The 25,759-nt window shown below is 17.6% G+C and overlaps 4 protein-coding genes across 4 annotated transcripts; 1 reads left to right on the top strand and 3 right to left on the bottom strand.

Moving 5' to 3' along the window:
- Nucleotides 1-833: 833 nt before the first annotated feature.
- Nucleotides 834-1,004, bottom strand: CORC01_10167 (uncharacterized protein; the record flags this gene model as incomplete). The annotated part of the gene is made up of 1 exon (XM_022621796.1): nucleotides 834-1,004. A coding segment is annotated over one exon (171 nt), but the record flags the coding sequence as incomplete, so codon positions are not given.
- Nucleotides 1,005-2,435: 1,431 nt separating this feature from the next.
- On the top strand, nucleotides 2,436-2,615 carry CORC01_10168 (uncharacterized protein; the record flags this gene model as incomplete). The annotated part of the gene is made up of 1 exon (XM_022621797.1): nucleotides 2,436-2,615. A coding segment is annotated over one exon (180 nt), but the record flags the coding sequence as incomplete, so codon positions are not given.
- A 4,399-nt stretch (nucleotides 2,616-7,014) lies between these two features.
- Nucleotides 7,015-7,146, bottom strand: CORC01_10169 (uncharacterized protein; the record flags this gene model as incomplete). Its single annotated transcript, XM_022621798.1, has 1 exon — nucleotides 7,015-7,146. A coding segment is annotated over one exon (132 nt), but the record flags the coding sequence as incomplete, so codon positions are not given.
- An 8,952-nt stretch (nucleotides 7,147-16,098) lies between these two features.
- On the bottom strand, nucleotides 16,099-16,317 carry CORC01_10170 (uncharacterized protein; the record flags this gene model as incomplete). The annotated part of the gene is made up of 1 exon (XM_022621799.1): nucleotides 16,099-16,317. A coding segment is annotated over one exon (219 nt), but the record flags the coding sequence as incomplete, so codon positions are not given.
- Nucleotides 16,318-25,759: the final 9,442 nt, after the last annotated feature.

Here is a 25,759-nt window from a genome sequence, read left to right on the forward strand (position 1 = left end):
AATTATCTATATAATTATTAAAAGGTTTTTTAAAAAGATTTAAAAGTTATTTTAAAATAGTTTATATTATTAAATAATATAATAATTAAATACGGTATTAATAATGAGGATCTATATAATTTCGATAAAATTAGCTTTATAATAAGCGTTATTACTAAGTTGATAATCGTTACGTATACCGATAAATATAAAAAAACGAAATTTATTTAGTTTAGTAATTATAAATAAGCTATAACGTATATATATAGCGAGTCGCCTATTATAGCGAGTCGCCTACTTTCTTTTCCTTTTATACTTTTTATCTTAATAGCTATTTTTCTTTACGTACGATTATAGATTCTTTTTTAAATAAAAGTCGTATTATTTTTATATTTTAAGCTATTAAAAAAGATTTAAATTTATTTGTACGAAAAACAGCTTTTATTTATAATATCTTAAGAATAATACTTCGTAACCGACGCGCTGGCTTATTATTTTAATATGAAATTTATATAAATTTAAAAAAGATAATTTTTTTAAAAGAAACCGTAATTCTCGAACGAGTTATTAATTTAATTAATTAAGGATTTTTATTACGATTTAACGATATATAAAATATAGTCGATTGCCTTTTTACTAAATACGATATAACGTATACCGGACTATAATAAGTAAAGAACTTTATATAACGCTAATTATAATTAAAAATGCGTTTTCGATATAAAATCGATTATTAAAGGGTATTAGTTAAGGATCTTATAATTATTTAGGTTTAATTTATTTTCGTACGAAATACGATTACGAAGTATAAAATATATAATTATAATATTTATAATTTTAACGAAACGGGCTTTTTAATAAGAATATTTTCGTACGTAAAGGTTATTATAATTTCTAATCGTTATAGAAGGTTTTGTACGAAGTAGTTTAGTAATTAAGAATAAGTTTTTATTATTTAGGGTATATATACGGATAGCTAAGCGCTGCCTCCGTACGTTATTATAAAAAGTAAATATTACTTTTTCTTATAGTATATTAATAGTTAATTCCCTCCTAAATAGCGTATTTACTTTAGTAAAAATAAATAAATTATAAATAAAATCGGCTTAAATTAATTAAAATATTTTGAAAAATATATAAAGTTTTATATAAAAAGTATTAAACGGCTTTTAATCTTTAATAGTTATAATAGCTATAAATCGACTAAATTCGATAATTATTATAAGGAGCGTAGTATTATCGCTTTTTATATACCTCTATATTTATTATACGAGCTTTAGCCTTTTAATATTAATTATTTTAGCTTATTAAAGGCTTTATATAATAAAGAAATTAAAAAAATAATACGGATATAAATTATATATATTACTAAAAACGACTTTTTTCTTACTTTTAAAATAGCCTTTTTTATTTTAATAGGTGAAGAAAACGTACGAATTAGTTTTAAATAGGCTGGAATTATATTTTTTAATTTAAAAGTAGTTATTTTTTGCTTAGATTTTAAATTAAAAACGCTAATACTATTTAATTTATACTTAAGTAGCTAGGGCTCTTAGGACCTAAAGATATTAATTATAGCATATAACGCCGTATGAAGTTTTATTTTACTTAAGAAACGGATTTATAGCTATTAATATAGCTTATTAATATATTTATATAAAGTTATTAATTTATAAGCTAAAGGTATTAGTAAATTAGTATATAAACTAATTCTTATTAAAGCTAAGTATTACGGGCTTCGTATAGTAAATAAAATATTAAATAAACGCCGGAGGGCTAAAAAAACATAACTACGTCTTAAAGGCTTATTTAATACTATTAAGGCCGAGGTAATCCGAATAAAAAAAGGGGTTATTAATATTAAAAGCGAAAATATATATTAAAAAGATATTCGTATAAAGGGGGTTAAATCGCACGGGCAGTAATACGGTAACTATAAAAAAATTAGATATAATATACGAATATATTAAGTAGTTTAGGAGACTTTTAAAGAAGAGGTTAATAAGTAGTTTTAATTAATTTCGTACGATATAGTTTAATTAACTTATATAAATAGTAGGAGGGTATTTAGAAGTGGGCGACTCGCTATAATAGGCGACTCGCTATATATGTACGTTAATTATTAAATATATTAATTTAAAAAAATAGTATATCTTATTTTTATAATTATTTAAAGGTCTTATTATTTTTTTAATTAATTAATAGTATCCGGTTTCTTAAGCGATTAAGTAATTAAGCTAATTATTAATAAATAGACCGATAATAAAACTAATTTAGACTAAATTAAGTATTTAGATAAATATATTTAAACTTATATAAAAGGTGTCTATTAGATATTTATAATCGATAAGTACAAAAGCTATTTATCGACCGAATTTAATAAATATTATAAATAGAATAATATTATAACTATTAATATGCCCTTATATTTATTTTATTTACTTTAATTAGTAATTATTACGCTTTACTTACTTTTAGAATACGTATATAAAAATAAAATTAACCTATTTATTAAATTTTTTATTAATTATACTATAAGATCCGAGTTTTTTATTATTTTTTATAAAGCTTTTAATAAAAATATTTTAAATAAAAATATTAAATCCGCTTTTTATAAAGTTAGAATTTTACTATAAGACTTAAACTATATAATTAAAAAACTCGATATATATATATAAACGCCTATATTTTTTATAACCGACCTTTTAATATTATTAATTTAGTAATTATAAACGCTTTTTAATTACTATAAAGCGCTTTTTTAATTTAATTTTATTAAAACTTAGATCTTAGCTTATTAAAAAAGCTTTTTAATACTAATAATTAAAATAATTAACCGGTTAATAAAAAGTATATAAATAATAGCGTATTTAATTACGATTTTAATAAATTAAAAATATATATTTTAAAATATCAATATAACGCTTATTAAACGCTAGAGAATAAAAAAGATATATACTTAACTTAAAAAAGTATTTAATATAAAAAAATCCTAAGTTATATTAAAAAAAAAGGGTAAAAAGAAACGTCTAACGCTTTAAAAAAGTAAAAAAAGGGGTCTATTAAAGAAAAGTTAATCGGCTTAACAGTATTATAATATATATAATAAAATAAGTTATAATACGTAAATATATTTTAAAAATATAAAATCGTTTAATAATTTAAATATTAATAAGAGCTAATTAATATTTTATATTGTAGTTATATAAACTTATAAAATATTCAAAGAGTTAGAAAAAGTACGTGGCTAATTAATATACGCGGCTGATTAGTAAAGTACGTTACGTTTTTTTATAAATTATAATAATATAAAAAATCTTTAAACGCTGCTATTAATTATAATATATATTTATTATTTTTTAATAAAAATATTAAATTTAATATATTTAATATTTTTTAAAATATATAAGAATTTATATATTTTATTTACTTTGTTTTATTTATTTATAATTAACGTTTTTAAATTTTAATTTTTTAAAAACTAATACCTATTTTTCTTTCATAAGTTATATATAATTATTATAAAATTAAAACGTTTTAATTTTTTAATAAATAAATATAATACGTTGATAATATTTTAAATATTATTTATTTTTCTATTAATAAGTTTTCTTTTATAAAAAAATAATTAATAATTCTTTAAATATTTTAATATTAAATCTATAACGTATTTGCATAGCGAGTCGCTTATTATAACAAATCGCCTACTTTCCTTTCTTTTTATACTTTTTATTTTAATAGTTATTTTTTTTTACGTACGATTATAAATTTTTCTTTAAATAAAAGTCGTATTATTTTTATATTTTAAACTATTAAAAAAGTCCTAAATTTATTTATATAAAAAGCAGCTTTTATTTATAATATTTTAAAAATAATATTTTACGATTAACGCGCTAATTTATTATTTTAATATAAAATTTATATAAATTTAAAAAAATCTTTTTTTAAAAAAAAACCGTAATTTTTAAATAAGTTATTAATTTAATTAATTAAAACTTTCTATTATAATTTAATAATATATAAAATATAACGGATTATTTTTTTAATAAACGCGACGCGATATATATCGGATTACGATAAATAAAGAACTTTATACAACGTTAATTATAATTAAAAACGTATTTTTAATATAAAATCGATTATTAAAAAGTATTAACTAAAGATTTTATAATTATTTAAGCTTAATTTACTTTTATATAAAATACGATTATAAAATATAAAATATACGATTATAATATTTATAATTTTAATAACATAGGCTTTTTAATAAGAATATTTTTATATATAAAAGTTATTATAACTTTTAATCGTTATAAAAGGCCTTATATAAAATAATTTAATAATCGAGAATAAATTTTTATTATTTAAAATATATATATAGATAGTTAAGCGCTACCTCTATATGTTATTATAAAAAGTAAATATTATTTTTTTTATAATATATTAATAGCTAATTCCTTTTTAAATAACTTATTTATTTTAATAAAAATAAATAAATTATAAATAAAATCGGCTTAAATTAATTAAGATATTTTAAAAAATATATAAAGTTTTATATAAAAAGTATTAAATAAGTCTTAATTTTTAATAGTTATAATAATTATAAATTAATTAAATTCGATAATTATTATAAAAAGCGTAATATTATCGCTTTTTATATACCTCCTTATTTATTATATAAGTTTTAGCTTTTTAATATTAATTATTTTAGTTTATTAAAGGCTTTATATAATAAAAAAATTAAAAAAATAATACGAATATAGATTACGTATATTATTAAAAACGACTTTTTTTTTATTTTTAAAATAGCTTTTTTTATTTTAATAAGTAAAAAAAACGTATAAGCTAGTTTTAAATAGGTTAGAATTATATTTTTTAATTTAAAAGTAGTTATTTTTTATTTAAATTTTAAATTAAAAACGTTAATATTATTTAATTTACGTTTAAATAGTTAGGGTTTTTAAGATTTAAAAATATTAATTATAATATATAATACCGTACGAAGCTCTATTTTATTTAAAAAACGGATTTATAGTTATTAATATAATTTATTAATATATTTATATAAAGTTATTAATTTATAAACTAAAAGTATTAATAAATTAATATATAAATTAGCTTTTATTAAAATTAAGTACTACGGGTTTTATATAATAAATAAAATACTAAGTAAATACCGGAGGGTTAAAAAAATATAATTACGTTTTAAAGGCTTATTTAATATTATTAAGGCCGAGGCAATCCGAATAAAAAAGGGGGTTATTAATATTAAAAACGAAAATATATATTAAAAAGATACTTATATAAAAAAGGTTAAATTATATAAACGGTAATATAATAATTACAAAAAGATTAAATATAATATACGAATATATTAAGTAGTTTAAGAGACTTTTAAAGAAAAGGCTAATAAGTAATTCTAATTAAATTTAATATAATATAGCTTAATTAATTTATATAAATAGTAGGAGGGTATTTAGAAGTGGGCGACTTATTATGATGGGCGACTCGCTATGTATATACGTTATTTAAAATATATTAATTATATAAATAGTTTTTTAAATTTTTAATAAATTAGTTTAATCTTTTTAAAAAGCTTTTAAACTTTTATTATTTAAATTATTTAATTTAAATTCATTTTTTTTAATAATAAAGTTCTTAATATTAAATAATATTTTGTAATTGATTTTTAATTAGGCTCGTTTTTAAATAGCGTCGCGAAGTTTATTTCAATTATAAAATAATTATTAATTTATAAGCTATTTATAATTCGATATTTAAATATTATTTAAAAAAAGATTTCAATTTATTTTTTTAAAGGAATTAATTTAAAAGTATATAGAATTAATATAAAGGTATATACTTTATAACGATACATATATCTATTATCCTGATTAGTTTAAAACTTTATTATTAATATATTTAAATTCTATTAATGTATTTTTATATATTCTCTTTATTTTAAATTTCTTTTATTATTATAGTTTTTATATTTAATATTAACGTATATTATTTTTAATAACTAAACCCCGGCGTAATTTACGCTACCGAGTTACGGAATATAATTTTAATAATAGAATATTTTTTTAAAAACGTTAATATATAAATATATTATTATTTTTTTTAATCAGTAGTTATTTTAATATCGGTTAATTGTATAAAGTTAATATTTTTAATTATATAATAACTTAATTACCGATTTATTAACCGAGTTATTATAAAAAATATAATTATTATTTATTATTGGGAATTAATATAAAAGTATACAGAATTAATATAAAGGCATATACTTTATAACGGCATATATATCTACCATCCTAATTAGCTCAAAATTATAATACATTCCCGTAAAGGCGGTAAAAATACTTATAACAATATTTCAATAACTCAATAACTCTAAAGCTCTTATTAAATAATATATATCCTAAGTTATTCTTTATAAAATATTTATAAAGTCCTTAAAAATAACAAAAAAATAAATAGATAATTACCTTTACTTTAACTATAACGTTAACTTATAATAAATTACTTAAATAATAAATAAAATAATATAATCATAAATTCCTTTATTCGCTATTATTTAATATTATTTTTTATTTATTTTACTATTTTTAAATATTAAGTTATAACGGCTTTTTATTTATACGACTCCTTATTATCTTTCTTTTATTAAAAATATTAAATTAACTTTTTATTTACTATTAAAATTAGTTTAAGGCCTAATTAAAGATTAAATAGCCGGCCCTTTATAAGCTCTTAATTAATAATAATTTATTACGGCTTCCCGGCGGGCGGCCTTGCTTACGGCCGGTCGAGCTTTAATTATTTTATATTATAATAGTTTAATATTAAAATTATTAACTTTATTAAAATAATGTAAGCTTTATAAGAATTTATTATATTATATTTTTTAATTTACTATAGAAAAATATTATAGTTTTTAAGTTTAAAATCTAATAATAAGGATTAAAAAAAATATTTTTTTAAACTACTATTGCAAATAAACCTTTTATTTATTAAAAATCAATAATTCCGTTATTTTAAAAAAATTTTATAATAATACGAAATACTTAGCTTAACCGATATAAAATAATTATTATTATATTTCTTAATAAAAGGTAAAAACGGCCTTTTCTTAAAAGGTATTATTTTATATATAAACCGGTATTATTTAATAATTAATTTAAAATATTTTAATAAAATTATAATCCGAAGTTTATTAAAATATTTTAAACAGGGCCGAGATAATCCCGGCTAATAAGCACTTCGTTTTTTATATAAGCCTAGTAAAAACGTAGCTCTTAATCGTTAATTATATTTTATGTAATATCGATAAGCCGATATAAATAATTAAGATTATTAAAAAAGTAGCCTTTATTATTATTATTATTTGACTTAATATTAAAAATAATACGAATATTAAAGTTTTAATATTAACGAATAAAATAGCGAGCTTATTATATTTTGATAAATAAGTATATTAAATATAAATATTATAAAATCGGGCGTTAATTATCGAACTCGTTATAAAGCTTTTTTTACGCTTTTTTAAAAAATTATATTATTTTAATAAAAATAATAAGTATTACGATCGGCTAGTCGTAATAAGCTTTATATTAATAAAAATCGGGGCTACGATACTTATAAATAATAGTCGTTATAAAAATAGCTTTAAAGAAACTATTATTTATAAATCGTAAAATAAATAAAGCTTTAGTAATTAGTCGTAATCTTATTAAATAAGTTCTTAATAAAAATAACTAAAAATAATTATAAAATTTAATATAAAATTAATTATTAAAAAAATTATAAAAATTATAAATATAAACTTAGCTTAAGTCTATATTATATATAAATCCTATATATTATTAAATAATTCTTTTATATTTAAGACCGATATCATAAAATCGGTCCTTTAAAAGTAAACCGATCTTTATCTTATTAATTTATATTTAAAAACCGCTTATTATCCGTCGGTCCTTTTTATTATTATATAACTTCCTTATAGTTCCTTTGATTTATTAAGGTAATATATATATTTTTATTATTCGATTATATATATAGAGCGAGGTAGCCGCCGTAGAGTAGCGGGGCAGGTCCTTAGTCTGTTATGTATATTAGGTTGTAATAATAAGCTTTTATATAATAAATACTTTATAATAAGTATATAAGATAACTTAATTTGCCGTCGTATTAATATAAACACGGTCCTCTTTACTAAGCTCCGCTACTATTTATATTATTAAATAAGGATCCTTTTTATTAAACCTATTATTATTATTCTTATTACCGCCGGTTTTAATTTATTTCTATTTAGTTTTAAATATGATATTAAAATTAATATAATAAATATAAAGCTATTACTAAATATTTAAAAACTCTTTACTAAATATAGCTTTTATTTACTTATTATAATCTATAATAATAATTATAAAGCCACGAATTAAATAACGTATATGCATAGCGAGTCGCCTATTATAACGAGTCGATTACTTTCTTTTCTTTTTATACCTTTTATCTTAATAACTATTTTTCTTTACGTACGATTATAAATTCTTTTTTAAATAAAAGTTATATTATTTTTATATTTTAAATTATTAAAAAAGATTTAAATTTATTTATATAAAAAATAGCCTTTATTTATAATATTTTAAAAATAATATTTTACGACCGATACGCTAGCTTAGTACCTCAATATAAAATTTATATAAATTTAAAAAAGATAACTTTTTCAAAAAAAACCGTGATTTTTAAATAAATTATTAATTTAATTAATTAAGGATTTTTATTACGACTTAACGACGTATAAAATATAACTAATTACTTTTTTAATAAACACGATATAATATATATTAGACCGTAATAAGTAGAGAACTTTATATAACGTTAATTATAATTAAAGACGTGTTTTTAATATAAAATTAATTATTAAAAAGCATTAATTAAGGATTTTATAATTATCTAAGCTTAGTTTATTTTCGTATAAAATATAATTATAAAATATAAAATATATAATTATAATATTTATAATTTTAATAAAACGGGCTTTTTAATAAGAATACTTTCGTATATAAAAGTTATTATAATTTTTTATCGTTATAAAAAGCCTTATATAAAATAATTTAATAATTAAAAATAGGTTTTTATTATTTAAAATATATATATAAATAACTAAGTGTTATTTTTATATATTATTATAAAAAGTAAATATTACCTTTTTTTATAATATATTAATAATTAATTCCTCCCCGAATAACATATTTATTTTAATAAAAATAAATAGATTATAAATAAAATCGGTTCAGATTTATTAGAGTATTTTAAAAAATATATAAAGTCTTATATAAAAGGTATTAAGCGGCTTTTAATTTTTAATAATTATAATAATTATAAATCGATTAAATTCGATAATTATTATAAAAAATATAGTATTATTACTTTTTATATACCTTTTTATTTATTATACGAGCTTTAGCTTTTTAATATTAATTATTTTAATTTATAAAAAGCTTTATATAATAAAAAAATTAAAAAGATAATATAGATATAGATTACGTATATTATTAAAAACGACTTTTTTTTTATTTTTAAAATAGTTTTTTTTATTTTAATAGGTAAAAAAAACATATAAGTTAGTTTTAAATAAGCTAGAATTATACTTTTTAATTTAAAAGTAGTTATTTCTTATTTAGATTTTAAATTAAAAACGCTAATATTCCTTAATTTATATTTAAATAACTAAGGCTTTTAAAACCTAAAGATATTAATTATAATATATAATATTATATAAAATTTTATTTTATTTAAAAAACGGATTTATAATTATTAATATAGCTTATTAATATATTTATATAAAATTATTAATTTATAAATTAAAAATGTTAATAAATTAGTATATAAATTAGGTTTTATTAAAATTAAATACTACGGGTTTTATATAATAAATAAAATATTAAATAAACGCCGAAGGGTTAAAAAAATATAACTATATTTTAAAAGCTTATTTAATATTATTAAAGCTAAAGTAATTTAAATAAAAAAAAGGGTTATTAATATTAAAAATAAAAATATATATTAAAAAGGTATTTATATAAAAAGGGTTAAATCGTATAAATAGTAATATAATAATTATAAAAAGACTAAATATAATATATAAATATATTAAATAATTTAAAAGACTTTTAAAAAAGAGGTTAATAAATAGTTTTAATTAATTTTACATAATACAACTTAATTAATTTATATAAATAGTAGGAAGGTATTTAGAAATAGGCGACTCGCTATGTATGTACGTTATTATTTAACTAATTATTTTATATTTTTAAAAAGAAATCAAAAGCTTTTTAACTTTTCGTTATTAATAAAACTAAATATTATATTATAAATAGATTTAAAATATATTTATTTAGGTATTTAGAATAATAAAAGTTTAAAATAATTAGTATTATAAATATTATTAAAATTAATTACTTTTAAAAATCGCTTTTATATTTAAAAATAGTAGGGAAAGGTTTAAATAAGCTTAATAAAGCGGTCCGGCTTATTATTAGCCTATTTAATAATATAAGGAACTTATTACTTATTAAATAACTTAATTAATACGGCCGTCGGTAAATAACTATTTAGTTTTTCTTAATTTAAACGTATTTTAACGTTATAAATATCGCGTTAAATAAATATAAAATTTAAGAATTATTTTTATATAATAATACGGACGTTACATATTTAAATATTAATACGACGGCTTATATTTTTAATAAAATCCTTAATAAGCTAGGTAAGCTTTTAGTATAAAAGGTAAATAGATACTTTAAGGCTTAGTTAATAATTATATTGACTATAATAAAGGTTTAATAAATAACGTAAAAGCTATTTCTTTTTTTTTTACGTTTTTATAATATTTATTATTAATAGTTATACTTTCAAAACCTTTATTATTAAAAATTTATATTTTTTTAAAAGACAGGATTTATTAAATTAATTATATTAAAACGAATATCGTATAAATTGACTTATTCGAGAGGTATATTTATACCGCTTTATAATACCGAATCTATTAACTTTTATAAATATATTAAATTAGTTAAAAAAAGCCTTTATAATAGGCTTTAAGTTATTTAAAATCGATAGGTTTAAAATAACGTTTAAAAAAGGGGAGGAGGATTTTTTAAATTAAATATAATAAAAAACTATAATTTAAAAAAAAATAAACTTAAAAATGGGTCTTATTGTAAAAATAAATATAAAAATAATAGGTTTATTTAGAAACCTTACGTTTTTTATTAATAACAACTTAGCTTATATTATCGGAAAAGGGTAATTATTAATTTTTGATTAATATTAATAACTTATTAAATAAGCTTAAAAATATTATTAAAATATTTTAAAATACGCTATTAAAGGTCTTAATAACTATTATTAAAAGATAATAAACTCTACTTTAATAAAATATAAAAGAGAATAATACGTTAAATATTTTATATCCTTTTTAAAAAACGGTATATAAAATAAAATATAAATTTAAAATACTCGGTATTAAAAAAAAGGGTATTATAAATAAATAAAAGTTAAAATAATATAATAAATTAAAAAAAGTCGGTTTTATTAAGAAAACGGCGTTTAAAATAAAGTTTTTATTCGATTTTAAAATAATAAAGTTAATAATAAAATAATAGTCGTATTTCTTATAATAACTTAATTAATATTACGGTCTATAACTAAATTTCCTATCTTTCGTATACGGTTACTAAGGGAAAAAAGGGCCGCGAAATTCCTAAGATTTCCCAGAGATTTTTTTTAAAAAAAAAGCGCTTAGAAAAGCCTAAGATTTCCTTAAGATTTCCTTAAGATTTTTTTAAAAAAAAATCGCAAAGAAATCCTTAAAATTTCCTTCGTTTTTTTTAAAAGAAATTATAAAGAAATCCTTAAAATTTCTTAAAAGTTTCTTTTAAAACTTTTATAATATATTTAAAGAATTTCGTTAAGAAATTTATAAGAAAATTTTAAACAAAATTATTAATATATTATTTTATTCTCACCGTATAAAAGCGTATAATAATTAATAATATAACTCTTTTTCAATAAACTAAATAATATATTTATATTTTAAAAAAACGAATTAAAAAGCGTTAACTCTTTTAGCTTTAATAAACTAATTAAAAAGCACCGACCTTATTAAAAAAATAGGCTAATTAAAAAGCCGTAATCTTACTATTAAATATCCTTAATTAATAAAAAGCGACGATATTATTTATTTCCCTTAAGATCTTAATATTATCCTTTTACTAAAGGACGCCGATTAAGCCGCTTAATTAATTAATTATTATATTTAGAACTATTATTGGCTTAAAGCGTTTAACCGACTAAACGCCTTTATTATTTTAACTTTACGTATCGCTAAAATAACTATCGAATTTAAAAAAAATACTTAAATATATTAAAAGATTTCTTATATATAAATATAAAATATAAATTTATTAAGATTTAAAGCCGCGTTCTTTAAATAGTTTAAAAATAAAAACGAATATTAAAATAAAATATATTCCTATTTATAATAAAATAAAGCGCTCCTATTTTTTTTTTATTATAAATATTATAAATATTACAAAAGAAATCCTATTTAATTTATTTTTATACGAACTAAGGTTATTATTAAAATAAATAAAAAAAACTCCTTCGGCACTAAAAATAAATACTAATCTTCTTATCTTTTTTATTATAAAGTAGCCGGAAACCCCTATACTATTATAATCGTTAATTAAAAAAAAAGTATTTAAAAAAAAATATTTTTTATTTTAAACTAACTTAATAAAAAAAAAAGTTATAAAATTTAATATAAAATTTTACTTAACTTATTAACTTTATATTAAATATAATATATCTATTTAATAACTTTTTATCTTTATAAATAAAAAGTAAAGCACGCCCCACTTTACCAAATTAAAAAACTTCGATTTAAAAAAAAAAGATTATATATCTCTTAAAAAGCTTTATACTAAATTATATTCGATTATATTAAAATTTATAATAAAATAAGCGTAAGGGATAATAAAACCGTAACTATTACGACTTTTTACGTCGCGTAATATTAAATAAATTATTTAAATAAACTAATTAAAAATAATATTAAAATAATCTAAACTGATAAGCTTAATAAAAAATAAATTATAAATAATTAAAAAACTTTAATATTATATTCGATTACGAATATAACCCCCCATACTATAAAATAAAACACTTATCTTTTTAATAATAAAACAAAGCTTTTAAAAATCGCTATCTCGTTATTTACTATAAAATCCTAAAAGTTTCTTTAATAATAACTTAGATAATAATAAAAATTTATAACTCTTTTTACTAATAAAAAATTTTATAATAAATTTCCGCTTTTAAATAGAAAATATTAAATAATTCGAACCCATAACTAAATATAATAATACCCGTAATATAAAAATAAAAAACGTAAAAATTATTTAAATTAATATTAGTTGTTTTATTAATACTTTTTAACGATATATAAAATAATCTCTTATTTATATAAAAGCTATTGTCTTTAATTTAAATAAATACTTATTAAAAACTGTAAATAAATAATATATTAAAAATTTAAAAATATAATAATAAAAAAAATTTAAAAACGTTAAACACGGTCTCGAAGCCTAGGCTCTTTTCCTTTATTAACGTTTCAAAATACTAAAAGCTATCGCTATATAATAACTTAACCGGCTATATTATAATTTAAAAAACGTTAAAAATAATAAAAATATTAAATATTTCTTAGCTAAAATTAATTAATTAGTTTAAAATACGGGATATTTATCTAGCTATTTTTTAAAATTAATTTATAATAAAATAGATATTAACCTTATTATTAATAAACCTTATTTAAATAAAATAATCGATTAAAATAAATAGCTTTAAAAAATAATAAACTATTAAAAAAGATAAAAACGAAATATATACTAAAGATAAAAATTATAATTAAAAATTAAAACTAACTTTTCTACCGGATTTAAAACTTAATATCTTAAATCTACCTATTTTTAACTACTAAAAGCTTTAAAAAAAACTATAAATTAAATAAAAAACCCCTCTTATCGACTACGACCATCCGTAAATTAATTAAATTAATAAACACAATAGCTATAATAAAAATCTCCTTATTAATAAAAAAACTATTTATAACCTTTAAAAAATAACCTAAATCGCCTAAAATAAAAATGACTTATTTATAAATATTAAAAAAAAAGAATATATATTATTTAAAATATATATATTTAAAACGAAAACGGTATAATAAATATAGCTATTTAAAAATAAATATAAAACGAAGGTTTTTATGTAATAAATATATTCTATATTAATTTATAAATAAACGCTATAGACTTATTAAATTAAAACAATTTAATTATAAAAAATAAAAAGCTTAAAAAAGTAAATATCTTTAACAACGTTACTATTTTATTAAACTATTAATATATTTTAAAATATAATAATATTTATTTCCTCTCCTTAAGTTATAAATCGTATAATATCGTTTTAAATAAAAAAAAAATTATTAATAAAATTATTATTTAACTTATTAAAATACGATTAAAATCGACCTGTAATTAAAAATAATAAAAAGCTTATTATAATAAATTGCTAACTTATATATAATATTTTATAATTATATTTATATAAAAATTATAATTAACCTTAACTTCTATAACTTATAAAAATAAACTTATATAGACTTAGGAGTAAAACGATTAGTTTGTTACGATCGGCTAGTCGTAATAAGGTTTATATTAATAGAAGTCGGGGCTACGATACTCATAATTAATAATCGTTATAAGAATAGCTTTAGGGAAGCTATTATTTATAAATCGTAAGGTAAGTAAGGCTTTAGTAATTAATTATAATCTTATTAATAAGTTTTTAATAAAAATAGCTAAAAATAATCGTAAAATCTAATATAAAATTAATTATTAAAAAAGCTATAAAAGTTTATCCTCGAGCCTAGCTTAGGCTATTTTATATATAAATTTTAATTATAAATATATTTTTTATAATATCCTATTCGCTATTATTTAACCGTTTATTAAATAGTTATCCGTTTTATATTTTTATAATCGTTTATCTTATTTATTTATAAGTATTCGTTTTTTATTTTATTATACGATTATAATTACGTAACTTATTTATAGTTCTTTTATTTTAAAGGGAGCCGTTTAGGTTCTTATTATTATATATATAATATAATAGCCGCCGTAGGTCTTATAGGGTAAGGCCCTAGTTTAATAATACGTATTAAGTCGTAATATTAGCTCCTCCTTTTAAAAGTCTAATCCCTAGGCTTATAAATAGGTTATTTGTTCTTAAATTAAGGAATTATTAAATATTTTTATTAAAATATATTAACGCTATATTAAATCGAATTAAAAAATTAAAATTATAAATAGCTACGTCTCGTCGCCGTTTATTACGTATTATTCGTTTTTTTAATAAAAATATAAAAATAATAACGTATTTAAATTATCGTTTTTAAAGTATTTATTATTTAATTCTTTTTAATTTTAATATTTATAAAATATACTATCGTCTAAGTATTTTATACGATATTTCTATTAATACTATTTATATTTATAAATTCTTTATAAATAGTTTTTTATAAGTCCCGATTAATAAATATAATAAATCTTTTAATAATAAAGTCCGATTATTTTAATTATAAAAAATAAATAAAAAAATCGCGGTTTTTAAAAAAAGCTATAGAGCTATAAAAAAAGGCTAAGGCCTATTAAAAGGCTTAAATTAAATTAAATAAATCGTTATTTAAATTAAAACGCCTTTATTTTTAAAAACGAATAGTATTTAAAAAAAGTCGTATTATATTAAAAGAATTTCTTAAAGATACCGAAAGTATTTCCTCGGTAGCTTAAGAGGCGTAAGCTAATAATGTTTTTAGTGTTATCGATTAAAACGCTATAATAGCTAAGAGTTTTAAATTTAAATTTAATTTTAATACTCCTTAAGAAGCTATTAAGAGTTCTAAAGGTTCGTAACGGGTTCCTATATATTATCCTCGTGTCCGTAGTCCTTCTATTTAATAAAATACTCTTCCTAACCTTTTTTAATTTAGTAATTAATAATTCGCTCAACTTCGTATTTTAATTCGTTAGGTTCGATAATAATACGATCTTTAATATATAAGTTTTTAAATATTAACTTTAAAAGTAAGATATAAAAAACTAGGTAATATCGTATCGTATTTAAAAGTTTTAATTTAAAATTAATTAATAAAACTTTTTCGATAATTTCGAAAAGTTTAAGTTTTTTATAATTTAACTTATCGTTTAATTATTTCGTTTTAATATTATAACGAAAGAGATATATATTATCTCTTTTTTTTAAAATTAATCTATTAATCCTTAATCTATTAACGTATTTTTTTATACGCTACCGTATAAACTTAAGGTCTAAAGAGGCTTCTTTTTAAATCTTCTTAAGTTTATTTACGTCTATTACGGCTTTCATAGCTTATAGTCCTTCGCGTACTTCTCTATATATAATTAATTAAAATCCGTAATTAAAATAAAAAAAGGGATTCCTTTATACTTTCGTTAATTACGCTATTATATATAAACTAGGCCATTAATAATAATACTACCTAATTATTTTAATCGTAATTTATATAATAACAGAGGTATATTTCGAAAATTTAATTAATTTTTTTTATTTATCTATCGGTTTATAAATAAAAAAAGGTCGATAGTTTATAATTTATACTGAGTTATAAAATTAAAAATCTCTAAAACTTAACGGTAAATAGCTTATTTTTATTAAAAACTATTTCCTTAGGTAAACTATAATTAATAATAACTATTTTGAGGAAGGTATATACTAATTCTTTAATATTACTTATTTCTTTGTATAATATAAAATAGGCGAATTTAATAAGTCGGTCGACGATAACTAAAATATTATCGTACTATACGTTCGTTAATAGTTCCTTAGATTTTAATAGTTTAATAATAAAGTCTTAAAAGATTAAATGCTATATTTTTAGGGGTATTAATAGTAATTATAGTTTTTTATAAAGCTTATAAAGGCTATTTTTACTTTTTTTATAAATATCGTAGTCTTTAATAGCTTTAACAACTTCTATTTTTATAACGGTTTTATTATAATATTAACGAATCCGTTTTTATATTTTTATAATACCTTAATAACTATATATTTAAGTATTATAAACTTCTATAATAAGCTTAAAAGTTATTTTTCTAAACGGGCTAGTATTAACTCTTTTAATTATTATAAAGAGTTTTATAATAAGCATAAGATTATTATTATCGTCGTATTTAAGGATTATTTATATTTCTTTAAGGATTATAACTTCGTAGTCCGGTCGTTTATTAAAAACGTCTACTTTATTATTTTCTAAACTTTTTTAATAAATAATTCGGAAATTAAATTTAAATAGGAATTCGCTTTATTTAATTTATCGTTTATTTAAATTCTTATTTATTATAAAGTTCGTAAGGTTTTTATAATCTATATAAATAATAACTTTATATTTAATATTTAAAAGCTATAATCTTTATTTTTTAAAAGCTTCGATTATAATTATTAATTCTTTATTATAAATTTATTAATTTAATTCTATTTTATAAAATATTTTAAAATAAAATATATAAAAGTAAAATACTCTTTATTAGTTTTATTATCTTAAAATAACTTTTATAAAAAAGTCCGAAGCGTCGGTCTTAATTTTAAATAATTTTTTTAGGTCCGGGATTATAATTATTAATTTTAAAATAACTAAGTCTTTTACTTTATTAAAAGCTTTTTTACATTTTTTATCTTAAATAAAAGTTATATCTTTCTTTATTAAGTTATTAAAAGGTTTAATAATATTAACGTAGTTTTTAAGGAATCGTTAATAAAAGTTAACGAATTTTAAAAATAATTATATATTTTTAATATTAATAAGTATAAATTAATCTTTAATTACCTTTATATTAAATACTTATATATAAATTTATCTTAACGTAATCGTATAGCTAAAGAAATCTACTTTTTATATATAAAATTCGTATTTTTTAAGCTTAGTAAAGAGCTTTACGTCTTAAAATTTCTAAAATACTATATAAATGTATTTCTTATACGTCTTGAAATTAAAAGAAAAGATAAGGATATCGTCGAAATAAACGATTATAAAAATATCGATATACTCTTTAAATATATAGTTAATTATTATTTAGAATATAGTAGGTGCGTTAGTAAGTTCGAAAAGTATAATTAAATACTTATAAAATCCTTTATGAGTTCGGAATACTGTCTTTTATTCGTCTCTTTTTTTAATTTTAATTTAATTAAATACTCTCTTAAGGTCTATTATAATAAATTATTAAGCTCTGTATAATATCTCCTTAAGTTTTAAAATAAGGGGTAATAAATAATAATTTTTTTTAATAATTTCGTTAAGTCCTTTATAATCGATTATAGGTCTAAGCTTTTTTTTACCTTTCTTAAGTATAAAGAAGATTAATACTCTTATTAAAGAAAATAATAATCTAATATAACCTTTTTTAAATCTATTATTAATATACTCGTTAAATTTATTATATTTAAATTAATTTATAAAATATAATAAATAGAACTTAGGTTATGTTCTTTCTTTTAATTTAATCTCTATATTTTAATTATTATATTTTAATAGTCCTATTTCTTTTTTTAAGGCGAATAATTTCGTATAAATCCGGTACTTTTTAAATATAGTTTAAAGTAGGTCCGATCCTCGATCGTCCGTGCCGAGTACGAATATTTTAATAAGTTTTATTATTTTAATAAAGGCGATATATTTAGTTTATTTTTATTTGTTAGGTATTGTATAAGATTTGTTTAAACTTTTTTTTTTAAATCGTTTAATAATTAAATCTATCTAATAAAATTAACCGGTTTTTTAATTTATTTATAGATTATACTTTCGTAACTACGAGATTCTTAAAATAATATCGGTGTTTCTAATCTTTATAATATCGTATTTTAATTATTTTAATTAATTATTAATATATATCGTGAGGTATATAGTCTCCCGGTTAATATATCTATTATTATAATTAATTTATTCTTTTTTTACTGTTCGTAAGGTATATAAGTTCGTTTTTTATACTTATAATAATTTATACTTATTTACCGTTTTTAGTAAAATAAAAATTCTTTAAGCGCTATTATCGATAATAATGCTTATATCGTATCCGTTTATTTAAAGTTTAAGTTATAAATGTTCTTTATTAAGGAGTATTATAAAATATAAGAACTTATTTATTTTAGCCGCTTTTCGTCGTTTTTTTATAATTAATATATTTAGTTTTTTAATATCTTAAGGGCTAATACCCGTCCTTCTTTTATAAGCTATTTATAGTTAATTATTAAATCGGGACGCTTTTATCTTTTAATAAATAAATATGATACGTTAATAATATTATAGATATTATTTATTTTTTTATTAATAGGTTCTCTCCTTTTAAAAAATAATTTATAGTTTTTAAATATTTTAATATTAGATTATATATTTTAAATATATCGGTTATATAAGTAGTCTTTTAGGTTTTTAATAAGCTAATTTAGTTCTCCTTAAAAGCTTATAAATTTTTATTATTTTAATTACTTATCTAAATCGGCTTCCTTTTTAATAATAAAATCGTTAATATTAAATAATATCCTATAATTAATTTCTAACTAAGTATATCGTTAGGCGACGTCGCGAGGTTCGTTTAAATTATAAAATAATTATTAACTTATTAGCTATTCGTAGTTTAATATATTAATATTATTTAAAAAGGGGTCGTAATTTAGTCCCTCGGTACTAAATTCTATAAATATATCGTTAATAGTTCTTTTATTTAAGTCGTCCGATTTAGTACTTTTTTTAAATATAAAAAAGTTTTATTTTAAGCGGAGCATATCGTCCTTCGTTATTATTTCGAATTATTTATATATTCACTATTTTAAAATAATAAGGACTATTTTTATAATTAGATATTAAGAAACGTAAGCGTTTACTGTATAGTAGGCCTCGCTTAGTTCCTTAATACGTTATTAATAACGTTCTTTTAACATCTAAGGTCCATAAATTAGATTTATTTCCTTATTAATTTCGTTTTCTAGCCGGAGGAGGTTTTTTTTCGTTTTAGCCTCTAGTCGTTTTTAAAATCGTTACTAAAGTAGAGCGAGCATTACTTTTATATTTAGTCGCTTTTTCTTTAATAATCGGTTAGTTTTATAATAGCTAATTAAGATACGGATATAATCTTTATTATAATTTTTTATTATTAAAAGGTGCTATTCGTAATATTAGATTATTTTATTAAGTGCTCGTCGTATTATATAAATAGATTTATTTAGAATTCGTATTTTATAAGTTAAGATCTTTTTTTCTAACTAAAATAGGTCGTTTTTATTTTTAATTATTTTTTTTTTTAATTTACTTTTTATTATCGTAAGGGTTTACGCTCGCTTAAGAAAACTAATAAGTTATATTTTAATTATTTCGTATATTATTAATAATATTTAAATATATTCTTTATTATAGTTTTTAATAGTTTTAAAGTGTTAAACTACTTTTTACTTATTTATTATAGTAAAAGTCTTATTAAAAGGTTTCTTAAAATATTATCCTAATTATTTTTTTATTATTTCGGTAAATAAGGTAGTTATTGTCGTAATATACGGTTTAAGAAAGTGATTTATAAAGTATTTCTTTAGAAGTGATATTAATCTATTTCTTAAAGATAAGTCGTTATTAAATTCGTTTAAGTTATTTATAATTTTTAACTATATGTCTTAATTTATTATAATTATAATATTTAAATTCTTTTTTTTAATAGGATTAGTTTCGTTTCGCTATATTAAGGTTTATAAATCCGTTATATTATTTATAAATAGTAATTTATTAAAGATTATTATTCCCGTTATAACGGTGTTTTTAATTAAAATTATGTTAAAGTTATTATTAATATTTACGTCCTAAGTTAGGTTTTTATCGTTATTTTTTCTTTTCCTTTTTTTTTTTATAAAAATAGTTATCGATTTTAATTACGAGTTTAGTATATTAAAAGAAATCGTTTAATTTATCGATTTTAATAAGTTAGTTCTTAACCTTATCTTTTAATCTTTAATAAAATATAAAAATCTTAATATCGTTAGTAAAATTAAATTAAATATTAAGGCGTTTAAACTCGGCTAAGTAATCCTTTATTAATTTAGTTTATTAAAGTTATAATATATCGCGCTCGGCTTATCGTTTCTTATTTAAATTTTAAAAAAACGATTTAAAAGCTTTTTTAAACCTATCGAAATTATAATAAATATTTCGTATTTTAATAAAATATTTATTAAGGGTTTCTTTTTTAAAATATTCTTTTTAAAAAAGTTCGAATTATTTAAAAACTCGTTTTTTAAAAAAGCTAGCGGCGTATATAACCTTCTCGATTTCGTTACTAAAATCTTTTTAATAAAAGTTTTAAAAAATTTTAATTTAAATTAAGAATCCTTTTAAAATTCTAAAGGTCTTGTTAAAAGTAATAAGTACGTTAAGTTTAAGCTTTTATTATCCTCTGTTAAGAAAAGTAATAATAATATTAATAATATTTTAAAACGTATTTATTTAATTAGCGAAGTTTAAAACCTTTTAATATTCGTTTTTAAGTTTTTTAAATATAGTATTAAATATTTTTTTATATTTTAATAATATCGCGGTCGTTCTTAATTTAAACTTTTATTAATTAAATAATAATAATATTAAAAACGTCCGTTAATTTTTTATTATATTAAATATTTTAATTAACGACGCGGCGTATTTTAATATATATTATTTTATTAAAAACCGCGTCCTTATTAAAATTATATTTAATATTAAGTATTTCTACGTCTTTTTCGGCTTAGGCCAGCTCGGCGTTTAAAACCTAAGGTTTCTTATTTTTATTAAAAAAAGATTTGATAAACATCGTTTATATTATTTAATAAGTTTTCGTAAAGTCGACTTATTAAATAAAAGTAATTAAAATATTATAATCGGTTAGTCGTAATAAAGTTTATATTAATAAAAATTAAAGTTACGATATTCGTAATTAATAATCGTTATAAAAATAGTTTTGAAAAAGTTATTATTTATAAATTATAAAATAAATAAAGCTTTAGTAATTAGTCGTAGTCTTATTAATAAATTCTTAATAAAAATAGTTAAAAGTAATCGTAAGATTTAATACGAAGTTAATTATTAAAAAAGCTATAAAAGTCTATTTTTAAGCTTAGCTTAAGCTATTTTATATATAAATTCTAATTATAAATATATTTTTTATAATATCCTATTTACTATTATCTAACTATTTATCGAACGGTCGTTTATTTTATATTTTTATAATCGTCCGTTTTATTTATTTATAAGCGTTCGTTTTTTATTTTATTGTATAATTATAATTACGTAACTTATTTATAGTTCTTCTGTTTTAAAGGGAGCCGTCTAGGTTCTCACTATTATATATATAGTATAGTAGCCGCCGTAGGTCCTATAGGGCAGGGCCCTGGTCTAGTAATACGTGTTAGGTCGTAATATAGTTATTTACAAAAATATTTTATTTTATATATTAAGTTATATAATTAACTATACCCTTAATTAACCTTTTATTAATATTAAATAAGTAAAGAGCTTAAAATAAGTATTATTCGACCTATATATTATAAGCTAAGTTAATAGAAAAACCGTTACCGTAAAATTATACTTCGGAGCCTAGGTATTTAAGAATTTATAAATAAGAATCTTTATCGATTAAAAATTTAACGTCCTTAACTAAATAAATATCCTTAATTTAAATAAAAAGATCTATATTAATAATTATAATAATCTTAAAATACTAATAATAATTTTTATTAAACGATCTTTAAAAACTTACGTCGCTAAAGCGATATAAAACTAAATTATTTTCCTTTCTTTAATACGTTCGTATTAATATAAATAATAAAAAATTAAAAATAAACTTACTACTATTTAAACTTAATTACGATAACGAAATATACTATATAATAAATTATTAATTAATAATATATCTCGAAAACTATTCGTTATACCCCTTAAAACTTCGTTATAACTAACGACTTAGTTTTTTATAATAAATAAAAGCCGATATTATAATCCGGCCTTTATTTAATATTAACTATTTAACTAATATACTAATATTTCTTATAATTTATAACTTAGCGCTAAATAAAAATATTTTTAATAAATACCTTAACTAAAATTTAAAAATAAGAGTTAAATAAAATAAAAAAAACGATTTTATTAAAATATAAAAAGGCGTAATTATATTTAATTAAAATAAATAATTCGTATACTAAATAATAACGATCGTTTTTGAATTTCTTTCTATATAAAAACTTACTAAGCTTATATAAGTTAAATTAAAAAAAAAAACTATTCCGCTTATCTCGAATTATTATAAATATAAAATAAACTAACGAGTTTTTTTATAAAATATTGAGGATTAGTAATTTATTAATAATAAAATAAACGATATATATATAAAAAAATAAGCTAAATAAATTAACTTTTTAATACTATTCGGAGCTCCTTTTTTCGTAGTATAGAAATAAATAAACGGAAAACGTAAAAGATATATAATAATAAATCTTTAAACGCTTAATAAAGTTATAATTTTAAATACGTACCCGTTATTATTATAATTTAAAATTATAAAAAAAGTAAAAAAAAAAGCTTTTATTATTAAGGTCGATATAAAAATATTTTTTTATTAATTTTTAATTAAAAAATTTTTTAAAAACAATTAATAATAATTAACTATTATAAATAAAAAATATTAATAATTATATTAATAGGTTTTCGTAATTCGCTAGCTTATACTTAAAAGTTTATTAATAACCTTCTTTATAAATACTAAAAATACGTTTAAATATTTATAAATAATATTATTATCGTTTTAAATATAGAAAAAAAGTATATATATTATTTATAATAAATATTTTCTATTTTAAAAAAAAGAAATATTACGTTTTTTTTTAATAAGTTATTCGTCGGTTTTTTATTTATCGAACTCTTAAGTTTTAATATAAACGTATTTAAATTTTAAAATATTAAAAATTATATTAAAATACTTAAGCTTATATACTTTTTTAAAAACTTTTTAATTTTAAAAAAATAAATAAATTCTAGAAGTTATTTTTAATATTTTATCCTTCGATACGCTATAAAAATTAACCTTTTTTAATAATAAAAAACTAATTTATTAATAAAGGTTTAAAAATAAAAAAAATATTAAAAGTCGGTTAAGAAATATTTTTATAATATAGTAATTATCGACTTAACCGTTAAAAAAGAAATATCTTTTTTAAATGTTAAATAAACCCTTATAAAATCTACCGCTTTATTTTATTATAATCCTTTTTATATATTATTTATATAATTAAACGCCTTTTATAAAAGGGGATATAACGTAATACTTTTTTATTTTAAACCCGGTATAAAATAAAGTTTAAGAACCCCGATTCTTTATACGTTAATTTAACTTATTATATATTTTAATAAAATATTTTTAAATATTAGAAAAAAATACTAACCTATAGAACTTAAGGTAGTATATTTTATATAAACTATTTATAAAACGAAAATAATAGTCTAATTAGTTAAAAAAAATCTAATTATTATCTTTATTAATTACGCCTTTATATAAGGAGCTATATAATAAATAACCTTATTTATAATTAATTATAAACGTATTAATTTCCGGCTTATTTTAACTATTAAATATCTTTCATAATTTTAATTTATATATATTTATATTTTAAAAATAAGTAATATTATTTTAAATATATTCTTAAAAATACCTTTAAATAACGAATATTTAAACCTAAACGATAAAGGATAGTTAAATAAATTTTAAAATAAATTATTAATATATTAGTCTACGGACGTATTAATTTCCTCCAATATAAAAAAACGGATTTATTAAAAATATAAAACAACTTCTAAATAAAAATAATATTATAAAATATTATAATAAGCGGACTTAGATTTTTATTTATTATTTAATTTAAATTAAAAACTCCTTTACTATTTAAATTAGAATAAAAAATAAAAACTATATATTTTAAATAATATAGCTATAGAATTTATCGTTATAATTTATAATAAAAATTAATATTATAAAAATAAATAAGTTTAATATGAATTATAAAAGAAATTCGTTATTAAAAATTTAATAACGAAAATTAAAAAATACCGTCGATATTATTTAATTTATAAATTTATAAAGAAAGATTATAAAAAACTAATTAAAACCTTATAACCTATTTTAATATTAGCAATTCTTTTTTATATTATTATTATAAACTTTATTTTAAATCTACTTAAAATATTTATAAATAATATTTTATAAAAATTACTAAATTATCCTTTTTTTAGTTTAATAATAACCGTTATAAACAAATTTTTGAAATTTATTATTATTATTCCCGGCTATATAACGTATATTTTAATAAACTAAATTACTATATTTATATAAATACTTTAGTTTTATAATTAAAGAATTTTTAAAAGTATTATTTTAAATTAAACCTAAAATTCTTATCCGAATTTTAATAAACCTTATAAAAAAGATTTAATATAAACCTCAAATTCTTAATAACTTATTACTTTTAAATAAATAAATAATTAAAATAGAAAAATTAAACTATTAAAACCGTGTTATGAATATAGTATATATCGTATTTAAATATAAATTAG

Source organism: Colletotrichum orchidophilum (assembly GCF_001831195.1).
Source record: "Colletotrichum orchidophilum strain IMI 309357 chromosome Unknown Scaffold_98.1, whole genome shotgun sequence".
Taxonomy (NCBI): Eukaryota; Fungi; Ascomycota; class Sordariomycetes; order Glomerellales; family Glomerellaceae; genus Colletotrichum; species Colletotrichum orchidophilum.